General features: G+C 40.8%; 1 protein-coding gene across 14 annotated transcripts in view; it reads left to right on the forward strand.

The window, feature by feature from the left end:
• LOC122556528 (teneurin-2-like) overlaps positions 1-22,149 on the forward strand; it is a 1,106,639-nt gene that overhangs the window by 302,383 nt on the left and 782,107 nt on the right. For all 14 annotated transcript variants that reach the window (XM_043703277.1, XM_043703278.1, XM_043703280.1 and 11 more), the window contains exon 3: positions 20,042-20,343. In XM_043703277.1, coding sequence (XP_043559212.1) covers positions 20,118-20,343 — 226 coding nt within the window. In that variant the 5' untranslated portion in view covers positions 20,042-20,117. The remainder of the gene's footprint in view (positions 1-20,041; positions 20,344-22,149) is intronic.

Here is a 22,149-nt window from a genome sequence, read left to right on the forward strand (position 1 = left end):
GATCTTTCATTCATATTTCAGAGAAAGTGACTGCATAGACTCATAGAGTCATACAGCTATACAGCCCACAAACAGACCCTTCGGTCCAACTCGTCCATGCCGACCAGATATCCTAACCTAATCTTTTGCCAGAACGTGGCCCATATCCCTCCAAACCCTTCCTATTCATAAATCGATCCAGATGCCTTTTAAATGTCCCAATTGTACCAGCCTCCACCGCTTCCTCTGGCAGCTCATTCCACACATGCACCACCCTTTGCGTGAAAACATTTCCCCTATGGTCCCTTTTACATCTTTCCCCTCTCACACTTATCCTATGACCTCTAGTTCTGAACTCCCCCACCTCAGGGAAAATACCCTGTCTATTTACCCTAACCATCCCCTCATGATTTTATGAACCTGCATGTCATGAAAAGTATACCATAGTGGAGAAGGAAATATTAAGTCTTATGCTGGAACCCCAATCTCTTGAGATTTATGTGGGTTGCAACAGTGACTAGAATTTGAGGAGCCCCAATACTTTTGCAGAGCTTTTGGGCTGTAGGAGATTTACAGAGATAGGGAAAAGGGGAAAAGTCAGGGAATTGAAAACATTGATGAAACCTTTTTTTTAGAAGGAAGCATTGCTTGACCAGGAGCCAGTGTAGGTCATTGAGCAGAGGGGTAATATGGAACAGGACTTGGTGTAAGTTAGGGTCCAATCAGCAAGAGTTTAGAGTGAGCTGATGTTCAGGAAGGTCAAAAGTGATGGGCATACCAGGCCACTAGTTTAAAGGGTTAACTCAACAGCTATCTTGATTAATTGCTTTGAATGTTGTTGACCTTGTGGTGATGGTTTTTAGAAGTTGAGGCAGTCTGTACCATGTGAGAAACATTGTACAGCCTGTATATTTAATTCTGAAGCCAGTAGTTAATTTTCTCAAACATCCAAAGATATGTGGGTTCGGTGGATTGGCCATGCTAAGTTGCCCCATAGTGTCCAGGGATGTGTAGGCTAGGTGGGTTAGCTGTGGAGAATGCAGGGTTACAGAAATAGGTAGGGCCACAGGTCTGGGTGGGTTGCTTTTCAGAGTGTTGGCGTGGACTTGATGGGCCGAATGGCCTGCTTCCACACTGTAGGAATTCAATGATTCTAAGATTGCTACCAACATGAATGAAACTATGGACAACAATCTTTCTTGGAAAAATGTATATTTAAAATCCAAAATGTGCTACTGTTAATGTGGCATAACAGTGTAAAGATCATTTTTGATAAGTAATTAAAATGCCCTTAAAAGATATATTTTCATTCTTCTTTGAGAAGGTGAGCAATATAAGGTGTATATATTTTATATTTTTATAATATTTGTACATATTTTGATATAACTTATTTTGGATTGTTGGATTTTAAATGATTGGCATATGGGTTTTCTGGGTGTTTGATTGTGTTTAATGATCAGCCTGTAGGTATTTCTGGAGCCTTAATTATGTTTTTTAACAGACGAAGAGAGAGAATTTGGAGAGGTTGATGAGAATTTGTTAACATTTAGATGTTTTCAAGAGTAAACAAAGTAACAGTACTAGATTTTGAAGTTAGGATCTTCAGGGTTTTGGTTTTTTTTCCCCTTATGATCAAGGAAAACACCCATAGCTTTCAGGAAAAGAAAGCTATTTAGATTTATTTGGGACACTTTGCAGAACTCTTCGCTGAAACTGAATGTGTCAAATTGTTGCTCTTGAGAAATGAAGATAGCTTCAGACTGTTAAGAAAGAGGTTACTTCCATGCAAAGAATTTAGTTTAAAACTTCCAAACGAGAAGAGTTTGCTGAAAAATCTGAAGAGTTTATGTGAGTTTGAGAAAGTCTAAGCTCAGTTATATGATGAATTAAGGAAGAGGCTATCTGCTTCTCATGATCAAGAAATGAAGCTATGGTTAAGTGAGATCCTATGTGGAATAGAAAAGGGAATTCATTCTGATGTTTACACACTGTAATGGGGTGCTGTTGAATATAATGGGATTACATTTTCATTGTGTGTTTCCAAATTTTTAAACGTGTATTAAATGTAAGTGTTTTGAGTTATTCTATTTTATCTTCATGCCTATTGCATAATAAACTTCTAATTTATAGATAGAACCAAAACTGTAGCTATGATGCTTGTGGTTCAGTGAAAAACTATTTCAATTAAACCAAAAAAAAAATCTATTGAGCCAGATTCAGTCTGGAATCAGATTTTTCCAGTAATAAATTCAGCTAGGATCATAACACTTGGCCATTATAGACTTATTGCAATTGAAACCACACTTGCTTTATAACCAGGATATTGACTCTAAAATATTTTGCAGTGATGAAGGTTGTCTACCATTTTTGCATAAACAAATTGAAACAAGCTCCATAAGACAACATAGTAGGAGATGAGAAATGGTGTAATCATAATCAGACTAATTCTTGGCACTCACGGTTCAAATCCCATCATCCAGCTTGTGGAATTCAATCAGTAATAACATGAATTGAAAGGCAGTTTCAGTAATGATGACCACAAAACTACCATTGATTGTTGAGTTGACCCACTTACTTTCCTGAAGTCCAAGAGGCAAGAAAATCTGCCATCCATACGCTATATTTGCTCTCACATACACTTAGATGCAGTTGACTCTTAATTGCTCTCTGAATTCCTTTGCAAATTGTTCAGTTTGAGGACAAAGAGAGATGGGAAGCAAATGGTAGCCAGGCAAGTCACCCACATGTTGTGAAAAAATGTTTTCTAAAAGTGTGCCTCAGCCGGCAATAATATGTACCTCAGAATATCTGTGAAATTTAACTAATTCTAATCACAATATCTGGTCTGCTTTAGAAGCAATCCTAACCTGACCTGTCCAACAGGAATTTCATAAGGTTGTGTCCAGTGTGTTTTGAAATCAAAAGGAAGTAAAATGGAGCAGATAATCTCACCCCATCAGTTTCCCATTAGTTTGGTGAGGTTAAAGTAACCTCTAAATGATGATCAATTTTACTTAAAGTTAACCTACTGTAAAGTAAAAGAATGTTTCATAATGTTAGTAAACACATTCACATTAGAGGACTTCCTTCTGACCAGAAAGAAAAGATATTGAAATGATCTTTGAAGAACCAAGCCTTCAGATAAGCTGCCTCATCCCCTGCCCCCACCACACCCCTTCAACTACATTGTAGCAGCTTAAACAGCTCAATAAAACCAAAATCTATCAAGTACCAACTTTATAGATAGAGTCAATTCCTTTCTCACTGATTCTGTTCTTTTGGGCTGACTGAAAGCCTGTTATATTTCTAAATTATCCCAGTTTTAAAAACATTTTTGCAAACCTAAAATGTTTGTTTCATGTCAGCTGGCTGGCATGCCGAACATTTTGTGCACTTTACCTTTGCACTGCAGACTTCTTTGGTATTTTGCAAATGGTCTTGTATGGCCTCATTGACATCACAAGGACAATGAATGCAATGGTGGGAGAGGAATTGGGTATGATTTCTGAAAACCTGTTTTAAGTCACAGGTTTTCAGAAGAAAATTGAAAGGCAGAAAATACTGCAAAGAAGTGGGATTTAAGAATTGAATATAAGACTGATGTACCCTGTCAGAATATGAAGAACACTCATGTTGTAACATTGGATGGAATAGTGCTGGAAGACATTGTAAAGGTAAGAGGACTTGTTCTCTGAATTGGCCTTGCAAATCATTTGGTTTGAGGATAATTAGGGATAGAAAACAAATAGTGATCAGGCAAGCCACCCACTCCATGAAAGAATAACTTTTAAAATGTGTAGCATACGTCAGTAGTATAGGCTTTAAAGTTCTTGCATGGGCTTTGGGGGTAGGTTGTTTAAGATAAAGGTGATAGACGAACAGATTTTAGTGAGGGTTGAGCCACAAAACTGAGATTTAGTGAATTGTGAAGGGCTAAATATGGAGACTTGTCAATGTGAGCAATAAATTACAGTTGACCAAGACATGGATTTCTGTTTCTATGGCCATGGAAGTGATGGGGAAATGAGGTTCAGTGATGGTTCAGAAGTAGGATTGAAACATTTTTGCAATTTAAAGCTTCTATTTGTTGAGATTTGTTGAAATATTCACCAAGAAAGTTTGGAAAAACCATCAGGTCTAACAATTTCTGAAAAGAGAGAAGACCGAGCAATATCATGCGTAGAAATACTTCATCAGTGAAATATAAATGCTGCAGTAAGCTCTCCCATAACTTGTACTTAATAAAGAGTGACAGTAACTCTATGTACAAGCATTACTAAATTAAATTTTATGAAGAAAACTGGATAGAATTTAAGCTAATTTCCAATTAAATCTCCTTTTCTAAACTGTTGGTAAGTGATCTGAAATGGCCACTACTTAAATCTTCAAAGCTCCAAAAGCTGTGACTGCCCCAAATATGTAAGATATGACAATTTTACTCCTAACTGTGCAGATAGTGTGTCAACACACTTGTATTCTTCCTTCTAAGCATAGTGTAAATGAATATTAACATGCCATGCTTAAATATTGATACTTTGTAAACTGTAGGTGAGATGTACTAAACAGTGACCAAACCAAGTCATAAATCTTGCTGACTGATACCCAATCAGCTACTCCATTATGAGCCTAAAATCCTGCTTAATCAAAAATAATAAAATTGTAAAGTCTACAGGGAGTGTTAGACTAATTATTTATAGACAAAAATCTGTTGTAGTTTAATTAGACTGATGAGCTAAAAGTGAAGTATCTTGAGAAAAAAAAATGGGAATGTGGATTTTTTAATAGGTTTTGGAATATCTCAGGTATGCTATTTCCAATCATGCAGTGAGTTATTTTATTTCTGATTTCCTTGGAGGCATTCTTCTCATTTAACAATCATTATGCAGCCAGTATTTTTAGCATGTTAGCTTCTCCCTAAGACAGCCTTTAGATAATGGGGCACTTCAGGAGTCCTGGCTAGTTGACAGCACAAGTCGATGGTAAATTAATCCCACCCTTGTGGCTTTCCTGCACAAGACACAACAGCCCAGCAGTGTAGAGTCTGCCTCAGACAGCAGGGAGTTCAGCTATGACCCAGTGGGCAGGCACAAGAAAAAACTCTTCCTGTCCTTCGGCTCCCAGTAAGGTGTCAATGTGCTGTAAATTGGTCTATGTACTCAGCAGCCACCTGATATTGACTTATTACTTGTTGTGCAGCATATTAGCCTTGAACAATCACTAACATGTTTCAGTCATTGTGCAAATTCAACATTGTTGATAGCAGAAGGATTTGTGTATTTTTTTAATGTTCTAAGGCAGTTACCTCATCAATGCATTGTGTACTTTTCTGTATAAACAGCCGTCACAATGCCAGAGAATGAAGTTTCAGTGAGGGTCTTCCATTCCTGTTTGAAAGGCAATGCTAATGTACATTTGTAAGGGGTTTGTTTTATGCAGTAGCTCACACAGAGGAACATTCTCCCCAGCACCCTGGCAAAGATTTATCCTTTAACCAGCAATCTAATATCAGATGATCTGGTCATCAACACATTGCAGTTCACGGAACTTTACTGTGCACAAATTGGATAACACATTTTCTACGTTATAAGAGTGACTGCACTTCAAAAATACTTCATTGCTTGTAAAGTGCTTTGGGACATCCTGAGGTCGTGAAAGGCTGTGTTATAAATGCAGGTTCTCTTTTTATTTTGTGTGTATGGCTTGTATGGGAGATGTACGATTTCAATAACTGCTGTGCCATCAAATAATGGAGTATCAGTGCACTCCATCACTGACAGAGCTTGTCACGCTGTCAAGCACTGACTCCTCTCCAGCTTACCCAGTTTACTGAGTATCTGTGCTGAAGTTGGCACTGATGAATACAAAACCTTCAGTATTACTCATTCAGTGAAGCAGGGGTAATTGTCTGATGCTGAGACTCAAACACCCTTGAGAGATTGGCCAATTCTGTTTTATAAGCCCGAATACCTGCAAGAAACTGGGAAAAGCAACTGATCCATGCCGCACTACCTGCAGCATGCTTGAGAGTTATTGAATTTGGTAGCTGTGAGTAATTAACATGTTTTGCATAACTGCTACCACTCCTGACCTGTTTAGGGAAGCTTTTTCTGCATCTGTGAAATGCTTCCTGTTGAAAACTGGGACTGAATCTTTCCATATTTGGATGTGTCATTTTCAGGAGTTTTATGGAAGGTTTTCACTCCATGGGCCATGCTGACTTTTCTTACACAATCTTCAACTGCTCAGTTCATTGATTATGCCCCGAATCCACTGTGCCTTTCTCATTAAACTGTGCTATCACAGAGTCTGAAATGTTTTATGCTGCTGGGACCATCCACCATAGATGGTGCCATCACCATGTTTAACATCTAGTTGCACCCTACCTCAAACACAGCAATATAAAGCCTGTTGCTGGAACCCAATTGGAAAGGTTGAGAAAGGGAACTTGGCTCTCCGGTTGAAAAGACTTGGATATCCTGCTGGACAATGTGATGAAGAGAGCAAGGCTGTCCTCTTTTCCTATGGCATCAGACTCTGTCAGCCTGAGATAGTCATCTTGGTCAGTAAGATACCCAGTGAGAAGAAATGCTCAGCAATGTAGAAAGAAGCTTTGCAAGGATAAGTGCCACCATCTTATCACCAATATCTCACATTCACTTCAACTTTACTATTGCATCCACCTCCCATGAAGGCCAGTGGCCTATCAGACTCCCTATTGCATGTAGCACTTTCACTCAATGGCTTTCATCATCCCATCCTCCCAAACTAGGAATCCTTCCTGCCCTCTATGTTTCCTACTCACTTATTGGAGAAATATAGGCAGAAGTGGGTACTGCAGATGTTGGAGATTAGAGTCAAGATTAGAGTGGTGCTGGAAAAGCACAGCAGGCCAGGCAGCATCCGAGGAGCAGAAAAAAAATCAATGTTTCAGGCAAAAGCCCTTCATCAGGGAGCCATGGGGGTGGAGAGATAAATGGGAGTGGGGTGGGGCTGGAGAGAAGGTAGCTGAGAGTGCAACAGGTGGATGGAGGTGTGGCTGAAGGTGATAGGTTGGAGAGGAGGGTGGAGCAGATAGGTGGGAAGGACGATTGACAGGTGGGGCAGGTGTGGGCACAGGTTTTGCAATTCCTGCAGTGGCAGGGGAATTTGCCAGGAGGGGAGGGTGGGTTGTTGAGGTGCGTGGACTTGACCACGTAGTCGCAGAGAGAATGGTCTTTGCGGAAAGCGGATGGGGTGGGGAGGGAAATATATCCCAGGTGGTAGGTCCATTTGGAGGTGGCGGACATGTCGGCGGATGGTGCGATTTATGCGGAGGTTGGTGGGGTGGAGGGTGAGGACCAGGGGGGTTCTGTCCTTGTTGCGGTTGGAGGGGTGGAGTTCAAGGACAGAGGTGTGGGACATGGATGAGATGTGCTGGAGGGCATCAACAACTACCTGCGAGGGGAAATTGCAGTCTTTAAAGAAGGAGGCCATCTGATATGTTCTGTGGTGGAACTGGTTCTCCTGGGAGCAGATGCGGCGGGGCGGAGGAATTGGGAATACGGGATTGCATTTTTTCAGGAGGAAGGGTGGGAGGAGGTGTAATCCAGGTAGCTGTGGGAGTTGGAGGGTTTGTAAAAAATGTCAATGTTGCGTCGATCATTATTGATGGAGATGAAGAGGTGCAGGAAGGGGAGGGAGGTGTTAGAGATGGTCCAGGTGAATTTAAGGTCAGGGTGGAATGTGTTGGTGAAGTTGATGAACTGTTCAACCTCCTCATGGAAGCATGAAGTTGCTTTTCTGCCTTTTCTGCTCTTACATCTCATTTAATTACTTCTTTTGCCAGGATGGTGTTGATTTCCAAAACCCCAGTACTCTGTACCCTCCAATGCTATAAGAAAGGCCACCCTGATACTTGGAGTCATCCACCTTCACAGCCATCATCCCCTCTGCATCCTAGCATGACAGCTCCTGTCACATTTGACTTTCCCACTTTCCCCAATACAGCATGAACTGCCCCTTGATTACCCCTGTTATTGTACATTGCCTTAAACCTACAGGACTGATCAAGGCCAAACCACCAGATTGAAATCAGACAGTGCTCTTCACCAAAATTGGTGGCACCCCCTGACTGGTTGGTTCCCCTCTCCCCAAGAACTACTTTCCTCAGCCTTTCAGACATGGACATTTGCTTGAAGCTAATGTAGTGTGTTTGTCATGGTGCTGCAGGTACATGTTGTAGGTTAACACAGTACTGTACAGCAACATGCTAACCCACTTGTCTGTAGTGCTGGCAACCATGACATGCTGCCTGACTTTCAGTCTTTGCTAAAAAGCACAACAAGGCAGAGATGCTGTCAGACTGTAAGTTTACTATGAAGCAGTAACACACTAAAAGGGAAGCCAAAGCTTGAACATCCAAATGCGAAGTGAATGGGTGTTAAGAAGGCAAGCTAAGATTCCTGAAACATATCCTGTGTGTAAATATATATTCGTGTGCAGAGTGATCAAGCTAAAGTATTTGTGAGCTCTAAAGTGTAGTGGTGAAGCTTTGAAGTGTCTTCAGTTAGTCCAAGATTGGCCATAATGAAACAGTGAGGTTTGCGTTTTGCCAGTACTAACTTTCGAGGATGAAGGGCAGAAGTAGTCACTGCCCAAGGAGCCAGCCATGAGATGAATGTGGAGGCCCAAAGAGATACCTGGTGACATGCATCCACCAGGTAACTGCTTCGTCTTTCAAGTTGGGAAATGATACTGTATAGTTTCTTATCTGTTCCTCAGAGAATCACAAACTGCCCAGAAATGTTAGTGAGATTCTAATCTAGCTGATGAAACCTTAAGAGAAAAGGATGACTTTTTTTTTCTTGACATCTCATTGTTTTCATTCTCATCATATTCTTCCAAATTTCTCACCATTGTTCACACTGCTCAAAGGCTGGGAGGATTCCGTCAATACACTGTATTGAGAAAATTCCTCATTATTTGCATATTGTGAGCTATTGGTGTAAAAGTGAAGTCCAAATATTTAATTGTGTGCAATGTGCACTGCTAGACTTGCTGATTTCAAGATCTACCAGATCTGAGAGGGTGCACTAAAAGTCAGAATGTATAAACTCCACATAGACAGTTGCCCGAAATGGGAATTGAACCCGGATCCCTGGCGCTGTGAGGTAGCAGTGCTAGCCACTGAGCAGGTTGTGAATCTGTGAAGTTCTCTGCCCATTGAAGTAGTTGAGGCTACCTCATTGAATGTTTTTAAGGCAGAGATTTTTGAACAGTAAAGGAATTAAGGGTATGGTGAGCACATGGAAAAGTGGAGCTGAGTCCACAATGAGATTGCCCATGATCTTACTGAATGGCAGAGCAGGCTCAAGAGGACAGACGGCCTACTCCTGCTCCTATTTCTTATGTTTTTATGTTATACTTCTTGTCATTATGCACTAAGCCTTCTTGTTATCCAAGAACAGTGTCTTGTCTGTAGATACTTTATGGTCGTGTATTCTCTATCTCTGCACAAGATAGGGCTCAAATAAAACAAAAACAAAGGAAAATTGATGGTAGGAAACCAGCTCAAACAACTTTTATCCAGTAGCACATACTTGTAGAGGTGGGCAAATATCATAGGAGCGGTCATCTGGAAAAGTATTATGCTTGCAGAGTTAGGAACGAGCAAGGCTATGATGGGTTTGCAAACTAGGAAGAGATTTTTTAAATCAAGGCAAAAAGAGTATTTTTGCATCAAACTGCTTGTTGCAGTAAAATTCAGACTTTCGAAAATCTTTTTCATACACATTGAGAAAGGAGGATTCAGTGGTGTAATTGAAGACAAGGACATTTACCTCTAAGGCCTTATTTGACCGAATGAAAACAACCCAAACTATCCAGCCTGGCAAATTGTACTGACACTGAAGACTGTCCTTGCAGTGAGGCAGAACCTGAGGTTCCTTAAAATTCTTTCTCAAAGTGAGGTGAGGAGGGCCAATTAGGTGCAGCAGCTGTATGGAAAACTTGTCATCTGTCTGACAGGCAATGTCTACGAGGCTGACAAAAAGTCTTCTGTGGCAGTTGAGAGGGACCCTTAAAGAACGTGTGAACAGGCTATGCAACAAAGATTCATCATTCAAGAGAAGTGTTAACTAATGAGGAATGGAAATGTAAGTTTCACAGAGCAGAGTAGCTCATGCCTTACATTGCACAGTTCATGCAAGGATGACCCAGTCTCTGTTACTTTTGTCTCTAGAACACTGAGAATATTAAATATTTTGCATGTATACCTCTGACAAAATCAGATAGAAGTTCACAGTGACATAATGCAAATCAGTTAGAGAGGCTCAGCATGAATTGTGTGGCATCCAATTTGCTGTTCCCAATTCAGAGAAGAAAGTACATTTTTGGCTCGTGGTGATTTTTTTATTGGGATTTGATCATTACCACTTGAGGTAAGAGTAAGCGACAGGTTTAGGATGGCTGTCATGGTCCAGCTCAGTTTTACACAAAGGCACATGCCATTTGCAATGTCAGTTTGAAATCTGACAGGTAGACCTGGTGCACTTGCAGCCAATAATTACAGGGTTCGACAAAGCCTGATTAAAGTAGGGTGGCTTCTTGAATTTTAGTCAATGTGGAGTGGCAGATTGAGAGTCTGGGTGACCAATACTTTAACTTGCTAAATAAACAAGAACTCTGCACAGACAGAATACCACATGCCCTATTGCATAAAACTGAAACACAGAACATTATACAGTGAGGTGCACCCAGCCTCGTGGATAAAATGAAGTCTGTACGGACAGATGGTAAACTTTACCTTGATAAAACATTGCAAACGTACAAGGAGACCATTTAGATTAGATTCCCTACAACATGGATACAGGCCCTTCGGCCCAACAAGTCCACACAGACTCTCCAAAGAGTAACTCACCCAGACCCATTTCCTTCTGACTAATGCACCTAACACTATGGGCAATTTTAGCATGGTCAATTCGCCTGGCGTGCACATCTTTGGACTGTGGGAGGAAACTGGAGCACCCAGAGGAAACCCACACACACACAGGGAAAATATGCAAACTCTACACAGACAGTTGCCCGAGGTGGAATTGAACCTGGCTCCCTGGTGCTGTGAGGCAGCAGTGCTAACATTGAGCCACCATGCTGCCCTTTAGCCCACATTACTTTCTCTACTCATCTGCAGATCTTCCCTTTCCAAGAATGGGGAGGCAATGACTTTGTGGTATCATCGCTAGACTATTAATCCAGAGACCCAGGTAATGTTTTGAGGATCTGGGCTCAAAACGCACCATGGAAGATGGTAGAATTGAAATTCAATTTAAAAAGTCTGAAGTTAAGAGTGTAATGATGATCATTGAATTGTTGCTGATTGCCTGAAAAGCTCATCTGGTCCTTTACTAAATGTCATAACCTAATTATTAACTCTAGCCAGTAATACCCACATCCCACGAATGAAGTAAAAAAAATTCCTTTTCAAAGTTATGTCTGAAAATGCTTCCACCATCCTTTCAAGTATGATAACCTGAGCTGAATTTAGACAAGAAGCAATCGTCTATTAACAAAAATGGCTTACAAAGTCATTGGAATATCGAATGGATTTCATTTTCCACGTTGGATGTTTTATTGTCCTGAATTCTTCCTTGCCTGATTGAAGGCTTGGCTTCCAATCAGGTGTGAGTCCTTTAAAGAGGGCAGAGGAACAGTTATATCTCAAGATGAAGGATGGCTTTTTCCAGTCCATGATTCTGGAGGGCAAGATATTCAACCATGGGAGAAGATGGAGGTAATGTGTTGTGAGGCAGAACATGTGTGATATGATGGAGAGATCTGTTTCCCAACCTTTTGTATGCAGGGAAGCTGGAGCTTGTGTGAGAGAATAAGAAAACTGAGAATTATTAAATAATCAAGGGGCAAAAGGAGGAGAGGAAATAAATATAATAATTATCCCTAGATAGATTTTTAATCAATAAGGGAATAAAGATTTATGGGGAAAAGGCAGGAAGATGGAGTTGATGATTACCCACTCAGCCATTATCTCATTGAAAGAGAAAACAGACTTGATACGCTGAATAACCTACTTCAGCTCCTCTATCTAATGGTCTTATGTGCTCTGGGAAGCACAACTGATCCTGTTAGCCTACAAACCATGGCATGATGGCACTTGCCTCCCCTATAAAGTTGTCCTTGCAGCAATTCAACTGCTGGATTTCGCAAGGCCACTGCAAAGCACATAGAGCAGGTTAACTCTAAAGCTGGCAATCTGATTAAACATACACATGCCAGTCTACCTTGAGACAGCATGTCTGCATCTTGTCCTCACTTCTTTAAAAGCTGGCAAATGGCTGAGTTGGGATTGAGATTCTGACATTTACAGTTTTCAACTGCCATCAGCTCCTTTTTGTATGAGTATTGAGACTAATACTCTTACTGTAGTTCCAGCTGAGATCAGTTAACTCATCATAGACCAAGTACATATTCCAGAAGCTTGCTAATCAATATGCATCAGTAAAGTTGCTTCTGATTCTTGGACAACTAACAGGTAAATGAGTCAGTCAGCTGCTCAAAGAAGCTGCGAAGAGAAAAAAATATAGCGAATGTTGGTCTATCAACCACACTAACATCAAATAGACAAGTTCTGGAACGCCACATCAAGTGTAGACTTCCTTCTTTTCCTTCAGGCAGAATAGAAGTGGCTCACAAAATCATTTCCAAAACTTACCTTCTCTAAATAGAATTGTAATAGGCATTCAGCCATGATGATTAAAAAAACACAGGTTTGGATACCTTGAACTTTCATGTGCCTTTTTCCAACATAGAGGCAAATTTAGAAAAGTCACTTCTTACATCTCCTTCAAACAACTTCTTCAGCATTATCTTAATCTCCAGCATCAGCATGCTGAAGGACATGCCAAATGCTGGATTGAATCTCCTTATCTTATTTGTTACATAATTGTATTGTCATATTTTAAAGATTTTACTGAATGTATTCTTAGAATTAAACTTAACTTCAGAGATTTTGAAAGTCTAAGATGTCGATTAACTCAGTGGAATAATTAACTAAATGAGAGAGAAATAGCACAAAATTTCCCGTTCCCAAAACAAATCATCTGCTTCTTTTCCTGGTAATCTTTGGTTTTGTTGCATTGGGCATGAGAAGACAAATCCCAAATTTTACAGTGTAGTCATATTCTGAATTCTCAAGAAGTTTGTTCCAGTAATTACACAGTTTCCACCTCTTAGGGCATATCCCAAAAGCCATTGAGGTCAGTGCTTGATGTGGCGTAAAAGATGTCACATTCTGTTTTACTGTGATAGTTTGAAGCTCATTTCATCTTTTGTTGAGTAAATTTTCTCTTTTAAATACAGTTAGTGTGAAATTAATTATAATCCCCCTGACAGTTTTCATTAAATGCCTTTGATAACAGTACTGAGTAATTGAAGTCCTGACCACACATTCCTTATATTCTTTTTACCCCTCAGAGCCTCGCTTTTCATTCCCATCCTTTACTTTTCCTTACCTTCCCACCGACTTGTACTTCTTGATAGAGTGTGCATGTGTGTGGAGTTTGAAACTAAAGAAGCTGAGGAATGTACCAAATTCCAGGCCAATTAAAATCAATATTCGTATTAAAATCTCATATGTTGTTCTTTAAATAAATATAACTTTTAGTTATCTATACTTATTTCTCTTATAATCAACAACCAGTTAGCTTTTAAGTTGCATTTCAACCAAAGGCCTGTCTTGATGCAAAACGTGAGCAGTGGTTAAATCTTTCCAATTGCTAACTTTTCAATTTGCATAATATTGTCATCAAATTTTTCCCTCCCATCTGAAAGACGGCAGCTTAGTTATTCGGGGCAATTCCAGAGGCATTAGGTTCTGTGAAAGTATAGATTGGGAGTGTCAGCAGCCTTTTTAATTAACTACATTATAATCAAGTCCAATCATGTCAACAGAAGTCGAGTGGTTGTTGCTGAGTAAGGATCAGTATAGTGACAGCAACCTTGGCCAAATATTTTTCTATCACAAACGCAGGCACTTTGACAAATTATAAAGCTTGTCTAAGATCTATTAATTTAGCCGATACTGCAGAACAAACCTAGAATATAAAGTAGCCTACAAGTATTAGCTATTCACTGATGTAACCATCTGAACATCAATGCGTGTCACTTATTAACTTTTGAAAAAGCAGATCAGAGGCATGTGTCAGCTGAATAACGTTACCAGAATAAAGGAGATTCAATATTTCAGCACTGCTTGCTATCCTTGCATGTCCCCATCTCAACTCCCATCAAGTGTGATTCCTGAAAAGGTCGAAACAGAAGCAGATCTGGTAGTAGCAGCTAAGTCTAAAAAAAAAATGACTAACTGCCACTGATGGAATAAGGTTTTTCAGCAACTTTATGCTCCAAACTCTGTGCTACAGTTCTGAAGAAGGGTCACTGGTCCCAAAACATTAATTCTGCTTTCTCTCCACAGATGCAGCTAGACCTGCTGAGTTTTCCAGCAATTTCTGTTTTTATTTTTGATTTCCAGCATTTGTAGTTCTTTGGTTTTTTTTGTTTCATGCTACAAAATGTGGACAACGTGAACTCAAAGTGCCATCTGTATAGTGCTGACATATATCCACGGCAATCCAAGTGTCCAGAATTATCTCACTTAAAGTGCTTAAGATTATCAGATTCGGATGCATGCTGCACTTCTGGATGAGATTTTAAGACAAAGCTCTGTTGGCATTCTCAGCTAGATAAAACAAATCCCATGAAACTGTTTGGAAGAAGATCAAGGGAGTTCTTCTGATGCATGATCAGCATTTATCCCTCAACAGCATTGGAATGAGATGACCTGGTCACGTATTTTATTGTTTGTGAGAACTTGCAAACTGGCAGTTTTATTTGCTAGACATAACAGTGAGTAGACAGGCAGGAGGCTGGAAGAATACTGCAAGCCAGGCAACATCAGGAGGTGGAGAAGTTGACGTTTCAGGTGTAACCCTTCTTCAGAACTGGGGATGGGTGGAGGTGAGCTGCAAGTAAAGGGGACGGTGGGGGCAGGGTGGTGAAGTGGGGATAACTGAAGACAGGTAGAGGGTACAACCTGGTTGATCAATGGGAAGAATGAATCTGGTAGGTAGAAGGGGCGGGGGGGGGGGTGCGTGTGGGGTGCTGGGAAGGTAGTCGGGAATGGGGAGGGAGGGTATTTGAAATTGAAGAACTCAATGTTGAGTCCTCCAGGCTGTTGGTTGCCCAGGCAGAAGACGGGGTGTTGTTCCTCCAATTTGTGCTGTATTTCATTGTGGCAGTGGAGGACGCCAAGGATGGTCATGTCGGAAAGGGAGTGGTTAGGGGAATTGAAATGGGCAGTGGCAGTAAGTCTACCTTCAATGTATTTAATTTGCTGTAAAGTACTTTGGGACATTCTGAGATTATGAAAGTATTATTTAGATTAGATTAGATTAGAACAGTGTGGAAACAGGCCCTTCAGTCCAACAAATCCACACCGACCTTCTGAAGAGTAACCCACCCAGACCCATTTCCCTCTGACTAATGCAGCTAACATTATGGGCAATTTAGCATGACCAATTCATCTGACCTGCACATTTTTGGACTGTTGGAGGAAACCTGAGCACCCGGAGGAAACCCATGCAGATATGGGGTGAATGTGCAAACTCCACACAGACAGTCGCCCAAGGCAGGAATCGAACCTGGGACCCTGGTGCTGTGAGGCAGCAGTGCTACCCACTGAGTCACCATTGCGCCCCATCCTTCCCCCCCCCCCCCCCCCCCTCTTTTGTCAAACCATTCTTTTGTCAATATGAGACCATCTTTACCATTAGTTTAATCTGTATCAAACTGAACTTAGAAGTTGTGGAATCACAGAATGGTTACAGCAGATCAGAAGACTGTTTGGATGAATGACTCCCTACCACCTCTTTGTAAGGACAATGCAGCCAGACAGGCCCCTAATCTTTCACTATAATCTTCTGGCTTCTTTCCCTTTCAAGAGCACAAACCAATTCCATTTTACAAACTACAAATGAATCTCTCTGCACCTTCTCTGAGGAAGTACATCACAGATTATAACCATATGCTACGTAAAAAAGTTTTTCTTTTCACTCTATTGCCAGTCATCTTAAATTTGTGATTTCTGGTTCCAGATTTGTTTCTGTTGACTCTGTTTCGAGCTATGGTGATCTTGAACATCTCCATTAAATCTCTTCTCAACCACTTCTTGAAGGAAAACAGTCCCAGCTTCTCCAATGTATCCATTTAAATGACATCCATCATTGCTGAAAACACTCACTGTACTGAACAGCTTTTCTGCGCCTATGATGAAGTTACATTCTTCAAGTACAGTGTCCAGAATTGAGGCCAAACTAGAGTTTTATAAAGATTTTTCATGCGTTGTGTATTTTTTAAACTGTATTCTCAACCTGCTTTCCCACTCTTCACCGATTTGTCCAAATCTATCCCCAAGACTCTTTCTTTCTGCATCTCCTGTAGAATTGCACTCTTTATGTTAAGTAACCTTACCTCTTTCTTCTTAACAAAAGTATCGCCCCACTTTTCTCTGCAACAACATATATCGGCGATATATCCATCCATCCATTCCACCGTCTGCCTACATCCTCTGGAAGTCTATCACTCAACCTCCTCATTGTTAAATCCAGTGAGATACTGAAGTTAGACTCAGAAAAAAATTTTAGATTCATTATTCGCAGTAGTCAGGGGCAGAGCTACACTTGTTGAATTAGAGGAAGTGACAATAGCAATTTTGCAATCTGAAAGAGATAGAAACTGTATAACAAACAAAATTTAGGGTGGGGAAAAATGATATATTCCACTGTCATCTCCTTAATGGTTGCACCAAAATGTGTTGCTTTTCAAATTAGCACCGTCCCTTCAGCAACAATTGGTGCTGACTTGTAGGTAGTTTTGTGCTGGTCACAGAATCCAAATGGCTTTCCAAACTCACTTAGATTAGAATCTTTCAGCCAGCACAAACAAAGCTGGATTTGTATTTCTCTCAGAAGGAAACCAAGTACAGATCTTGAAGCCACTGCATTTTGTTTGATATTGCAAGGATTTTGGGACGCTAATGCCAATTAAAATCGTAGCTTTTACATTTTAACAGGGGACAACATTAGAAATGCAATATGTGCAGTTCATTCCAGTTAGTTTGTGAATAATTTCTGAACATGTATCTTTCCATGGCTTTGGTGTCTAACCTGACTGTAGTGCAGTCTCCCTAATTTGACCTCTGTTTCAAGGGCATGTGTGCAAAATTAATAAATACCACAGTTCTGCTGGCAGTCACAGAGGTCTGGCAAAAAGGCTGTTGAAGCTGTCATTCCCACAGGGAGTCTTGGCTTCTACTCAGTTTTAACGTAACCTTCTCTGGATCCTCAGGTGCCCTTGAGCACCCTACTTGCATAATCTTTGACAGCTAGGAGCTCCTGTAATTTTTCAGAGATCACAGTCTAGTGGGAGCATGTGACTGTTAGAACTCTATGAATTTTAAACCTGGGTAGCTGCAAATTCAGTCTTTCACAGTGACAAATTGGAAGTAAAGGAATCACATATTCCATAACATCGCTTGATCTTTCATTGATTTCCAGTTATTTTTTAATGAGTTTCCTTTAATGCGGAATAACTAAAATGATTTTTATATAAATATGTAGATCTCCACTTGTTTCCATGGTTTGAAGGGGGATTATTAGGTGTTATTTCCATTTACATGCCTTGTTTGACTGAACTGCAATTCGAGTCTAAAGCAAATAGTGATTGAAGTGAATGATGGGGAGTGACTGCCTCTGGCAGCATCTGCTAATCCGTCAGGCTCAGATCCGTAACCTTTACGGCAGTCACAAGCCTGGACGTCAGTCATAGCTGTTTGCTTCAAGCTGTGAAACTGTTTGTCTCTGTTTTTCACTCTTGGCTACAAATTCTGCCCCCTCTGCTTACCTTCAGTCTCTTTCCACATTTGTTATTATCTTCCCACATCTTGCTTAACTCTTCAGGAATAGTAAGTGACCAGACTTTTTTTTTTGCAGTCTCATTCCATTTTTGTAGTATATTTTGTACCCTATGCAGAGCTTCGAAAACAAGGTTTAGTGATTATTCATTTTCAGTTCAGCAAATGTAAGGGAAAAAAAAGTTGCCTTTATCCAGACATAGAGTCATAGAGATATACAGCACTGAAACTGACCCTTTGGTCCAACTAGTCCATGCTGACCAGATATCCCAACCCAATCTAGTCCCATTTGCCAGCACTTGCCCCATATCCCTCTAAACCTTTCTCTTCATATATCCATACAGATGCCTTTTAAATGCTGCAATTGTACCAGCCTCTACCACTTCTTTTGGCAGCTCATTCCACACATGCACCACCGTTTGTGTGAAAAAGTTACCCCTTAGGTCCCTTTTATGTCTTTCCCCTCTCACCCTAAACCTATGCCTTCTAGTTCTAGACTTCCCCAATGCAGGGAATAGACCTTGTCTATTTATCCTATCCATGCCCCTCATAATTTTGTAAACCTCTATAAGGTCACCCCTCAGCCTCTGACGCTCCAGGGAAAACAACCCCAGCCTGTTCAGCCACTCCCTATAGTTCAAATCTTCCAACCCAGACATGGTTTCACCATTTTCAGCATTCTAAAAGGATTGAAGGTGTAACATTTACATAATGCCATGATGCTTCACGTGAGCATTTAATACTTTTGTTCTGATTTGGGATATGGCCCAGGTGCTGCCAGCTGGGATTGGATTGGGTTGGGATATCTGGTTGGCATGAACGAGTTGGACCGAAGGCTCTGTTTCCGTGCTGTACATCTTTATGGCTCCATGACTCTATTCAGAAGTCATTCATTAATTATAAGGAGTGTTCTGCTAAATGCACTTTCACAACTTCACTCTGTGGTCCTTGAACAGTGGCAAGAGACAGCTTTGCATATTCTAATTTAAGCCAGAAATTACTTCTTTCATTTGTTGTACCAACTTAAATTTGACTCTGATGTAAACAATTTTGTTCAACTCTGACAATTCCCAGTTTATCTCCTGTTCCAATAGAACAAATGCCACCAAATTTGTGCAATGCTTAACATTTTCTTTCCACACAATTATTTCTCCTGCACTCTACCCTTTTACCCTTCTCCAATATTATTTCCCAGCAGAGAGGATTGCCAGGCAAATTGCCTGTAGCCTCTGCCCATCTGAAAAGGAATGTTAGCAAGCTATACAAGAACAAGACTGTTGGATTGCCTTCTGATGCCCCCCCCCCCCCCCCCCCCCCCCCCCCCCCCCCCCCCCCCAAACTAAAATTCATGGCACTTTTAGGAGGATTTAGAAGGCATGCATTAAACACTTCTTATCCCAATCACACGTTGAAAAGTGTTTTTTTCAGCCCTTGTGAGCACATTTTAACAAGCTTTATGAGTATAACAAGTCAGAGGCCTGGGAAGAGAGAACATGCTTCTGCAGGCCATGGCTCCAGTTCCATAAGCTCTGATGTCACGATGACATAGCTTCTTTCACATCAGTTCAGTTACTATTATTGGAGTAAAGATATGGTTAACCCTTTAGATCACATTCAATCTCTGCAGTGCTCCCATTGAAAGTATATTTCATAAAACACTCCTGCCAGTTTAGATTATATACCAGACTGCGGTATGTAAATGATTTATTCCACATTTTTAGATTTTGCACGTCCTGCTGTATGCCCAAAGGGGAAATGGTGCTAAGAGATCAGGAGACTGACTATCTTTATTCAGGTGCTGTAACCCAACTGAGAAGCTCAGAAAATAATTCTGATCACCACCACAGCTCTCTGTGCTCTCATAAATCAATTCCCGTGTTACATTAAAGACACTTACACAGCCTCTGATACCAAGTTGGGGTGCCTAACAGCAAAGAATGAGTTTTCAGCTGGTGTTAACCTATTGAGACTCACAAATACAGGATGCTTAGTCCCAGATGTAGTAAAGAGTCTGCTTATAATGTGCACTGTATATAAATCATTTCCTATTTTCTCACACTGGATATCAAGTTGGCTCAAAGCTACCTTTATATTTTCTTGCAGGTTACTGTGAATTTTAAATTTTCCAAACACACAAGTGCAGTTTGGTAACAACTGTCAGACAATTCCCTTGCGAAGGATGGATGTCAAAGACCGCAGACACCGTTCCTTGACACGAGGCAGGTGTGTGAAGGAGTGCCGGTACACAAGTTCCTCGCTAGACAGCGAAGAGTGCAGAGTACCTACACAGAAGTCCTATAGCTCAACTGAAACTCTGAAAGCATACGATCATGATGCCAGACTGCATTATGGGAGTCGTGTCACAGAGTTGGTTCACAGGGAATCAGATGAATTCTCCAGACAAGGTAAAGGCGGTTGAGTTTTCTTTCTTATGTAATACAATTGAAGAAAAATTAAACATGGAAGAAATATGAAGTATTATGCAGTTCTCAAAAGTTCATTGCATAAAACACCCTTGATTCATTGTATTTGCAGACTTTTACTTTATATCGTAATGTCAATATTGAAGTTTGCAATCCATTCAACTTTCAGCTTACACAATGTGAATGATAATGTTGAAAACCAGGAATGAATCTCTCAAGGAAGGAGTCCTCTTTATAAGTGAAGGTCTGACTAGGATATCAACTGTCACAATTTGAGCTGTTCCTCAAGTGGAGCAAGTGGCAGCACCTTTCCTGCAGTTGAGGGTTGTCCAGATGTTTCATAGAAGGTTGAAACCTGAGACCTCACCATTTAGTTTAGTTTCCAGCATGTGGATATTGATGTTTGCAATCAACCAACAGAAATGCTATTAAGAGATTGAATTGTTGTTTGTTTGTAAGGCGTGGAGTGTGTTCCAGTAGAAGCTGTCGGATTTCAGATGAGTATGTGAGTATTATTGCGGTTCTGTATCAATGGTGATGCTTCGTTTGCTGTCAGCCAGTGGTGTACTTCGAGCAGGATATTCTCTTTGTTGACCTTAAGAACCTCAATATCCATTTACATAAAATGCACTTGAGTTGTGTTGATCAGAACACCCCAGATATAAGCTTTGTGACTTCTTGGAGGTATCTATCATGTTTGATGGTGGGTTCTGAGCCAGCCTAAGCAGGAGTACATAGCTTCTGGATAGACAAGCCGTGTGAAGCAGACTGAAATGTAACGACAATCTTAGGAAGAGAATGAACTGAAATAAGTATAATACTGTGTGACAGGCAAAAGGATTCCTCAGGTAACTGGCAAACATTTTCAGTAACATTTTTAGACCCATTCATTATTTGAAATATTAGATCGTTCATTGTAGAGGTGGCAAACTGCTCAGTCCCCCCAGAAAGGAAGTCGGTTTACCACTGAGTGTGGGACTTCCACTTGACTGAACGGAAGGTCCACCCTTGTGAGCTGCCGGCCATTCAGTAGTTGGTAGTGTTTACTGGGATTGCAAACAGGCCCACAAATGTCATCAGTGGATCCTGGATCCAGGTAAGTCTCTCGATTTTAAGCTGCTGAAGAAAAGAGAGGGCTGCCTAACATGGAAATAGCTGAGGAGGGTGAGAAGGAGGATTCTGGAGACCAGCTGAAGAGGATTGAAGATTGGAGTAACATCTTGGAGGGTCAGAATTAACACATAGAGTATACCCCCTTCCGCATGAACAATGAGCCTCTTCCCTTGCTTCACACTTTTTTACAATGTGTGGCATAAATAATGGCATTCCCACTCACATCCAGCTGCCCAGGACAACCATGTTGAGGCTTCAGTCATGTAACTTTCCCATTAATTGACCTGGTAACAAGAATAGTTGAGTTTTAATCAATTTTGATGCCTGCCCAGTATCATATTATGGTTATAACAGCTCTTGGATAGAGGGGAGAATGTTGGGTGTGAAGACAAAGAACTGGTGGGGGTGGGACAATGGGAGTCCACAATCCAAAGCCAAAATACTCAGGACATCTCAGTGAATTGTTGAGCATTCAGATTGAAACCATGAGGCCTGTGAGTTTCCTCAAACTCTTTTCCTATTGGAAGGATGTTTGAAACTTGAAAGGGTTCAGAAAAGATTTACAAAGATGTTGCCAAGGTTGGAGGATTTGAGCTATAGGGAGAGGCTGAATAGGCTGAGGCTGTTTTCCCTGGAGCGTCAGAGACTAAGGGGTAACCTTATAGAGGTTTATAA

The sequence above is a fragment of the Chiloscyllium plagiosum genome, chromosome 14 (genome assembly GCF_004010195.1).
Source record: "Chiloscyllium plagiosum isolate BGI_BamShark_2017 chromosome 14, ASM401019v2, whole genome shotgun sequence".
Taxonomy (NCBI): domain Eukaryota; kingdom Metazoa; phylum Chordata; class Chondrichthyes; order Orectolobiformes; family Hemiscylliidae; genus Chiloscyllium; species Chiloscyllium plagiosum.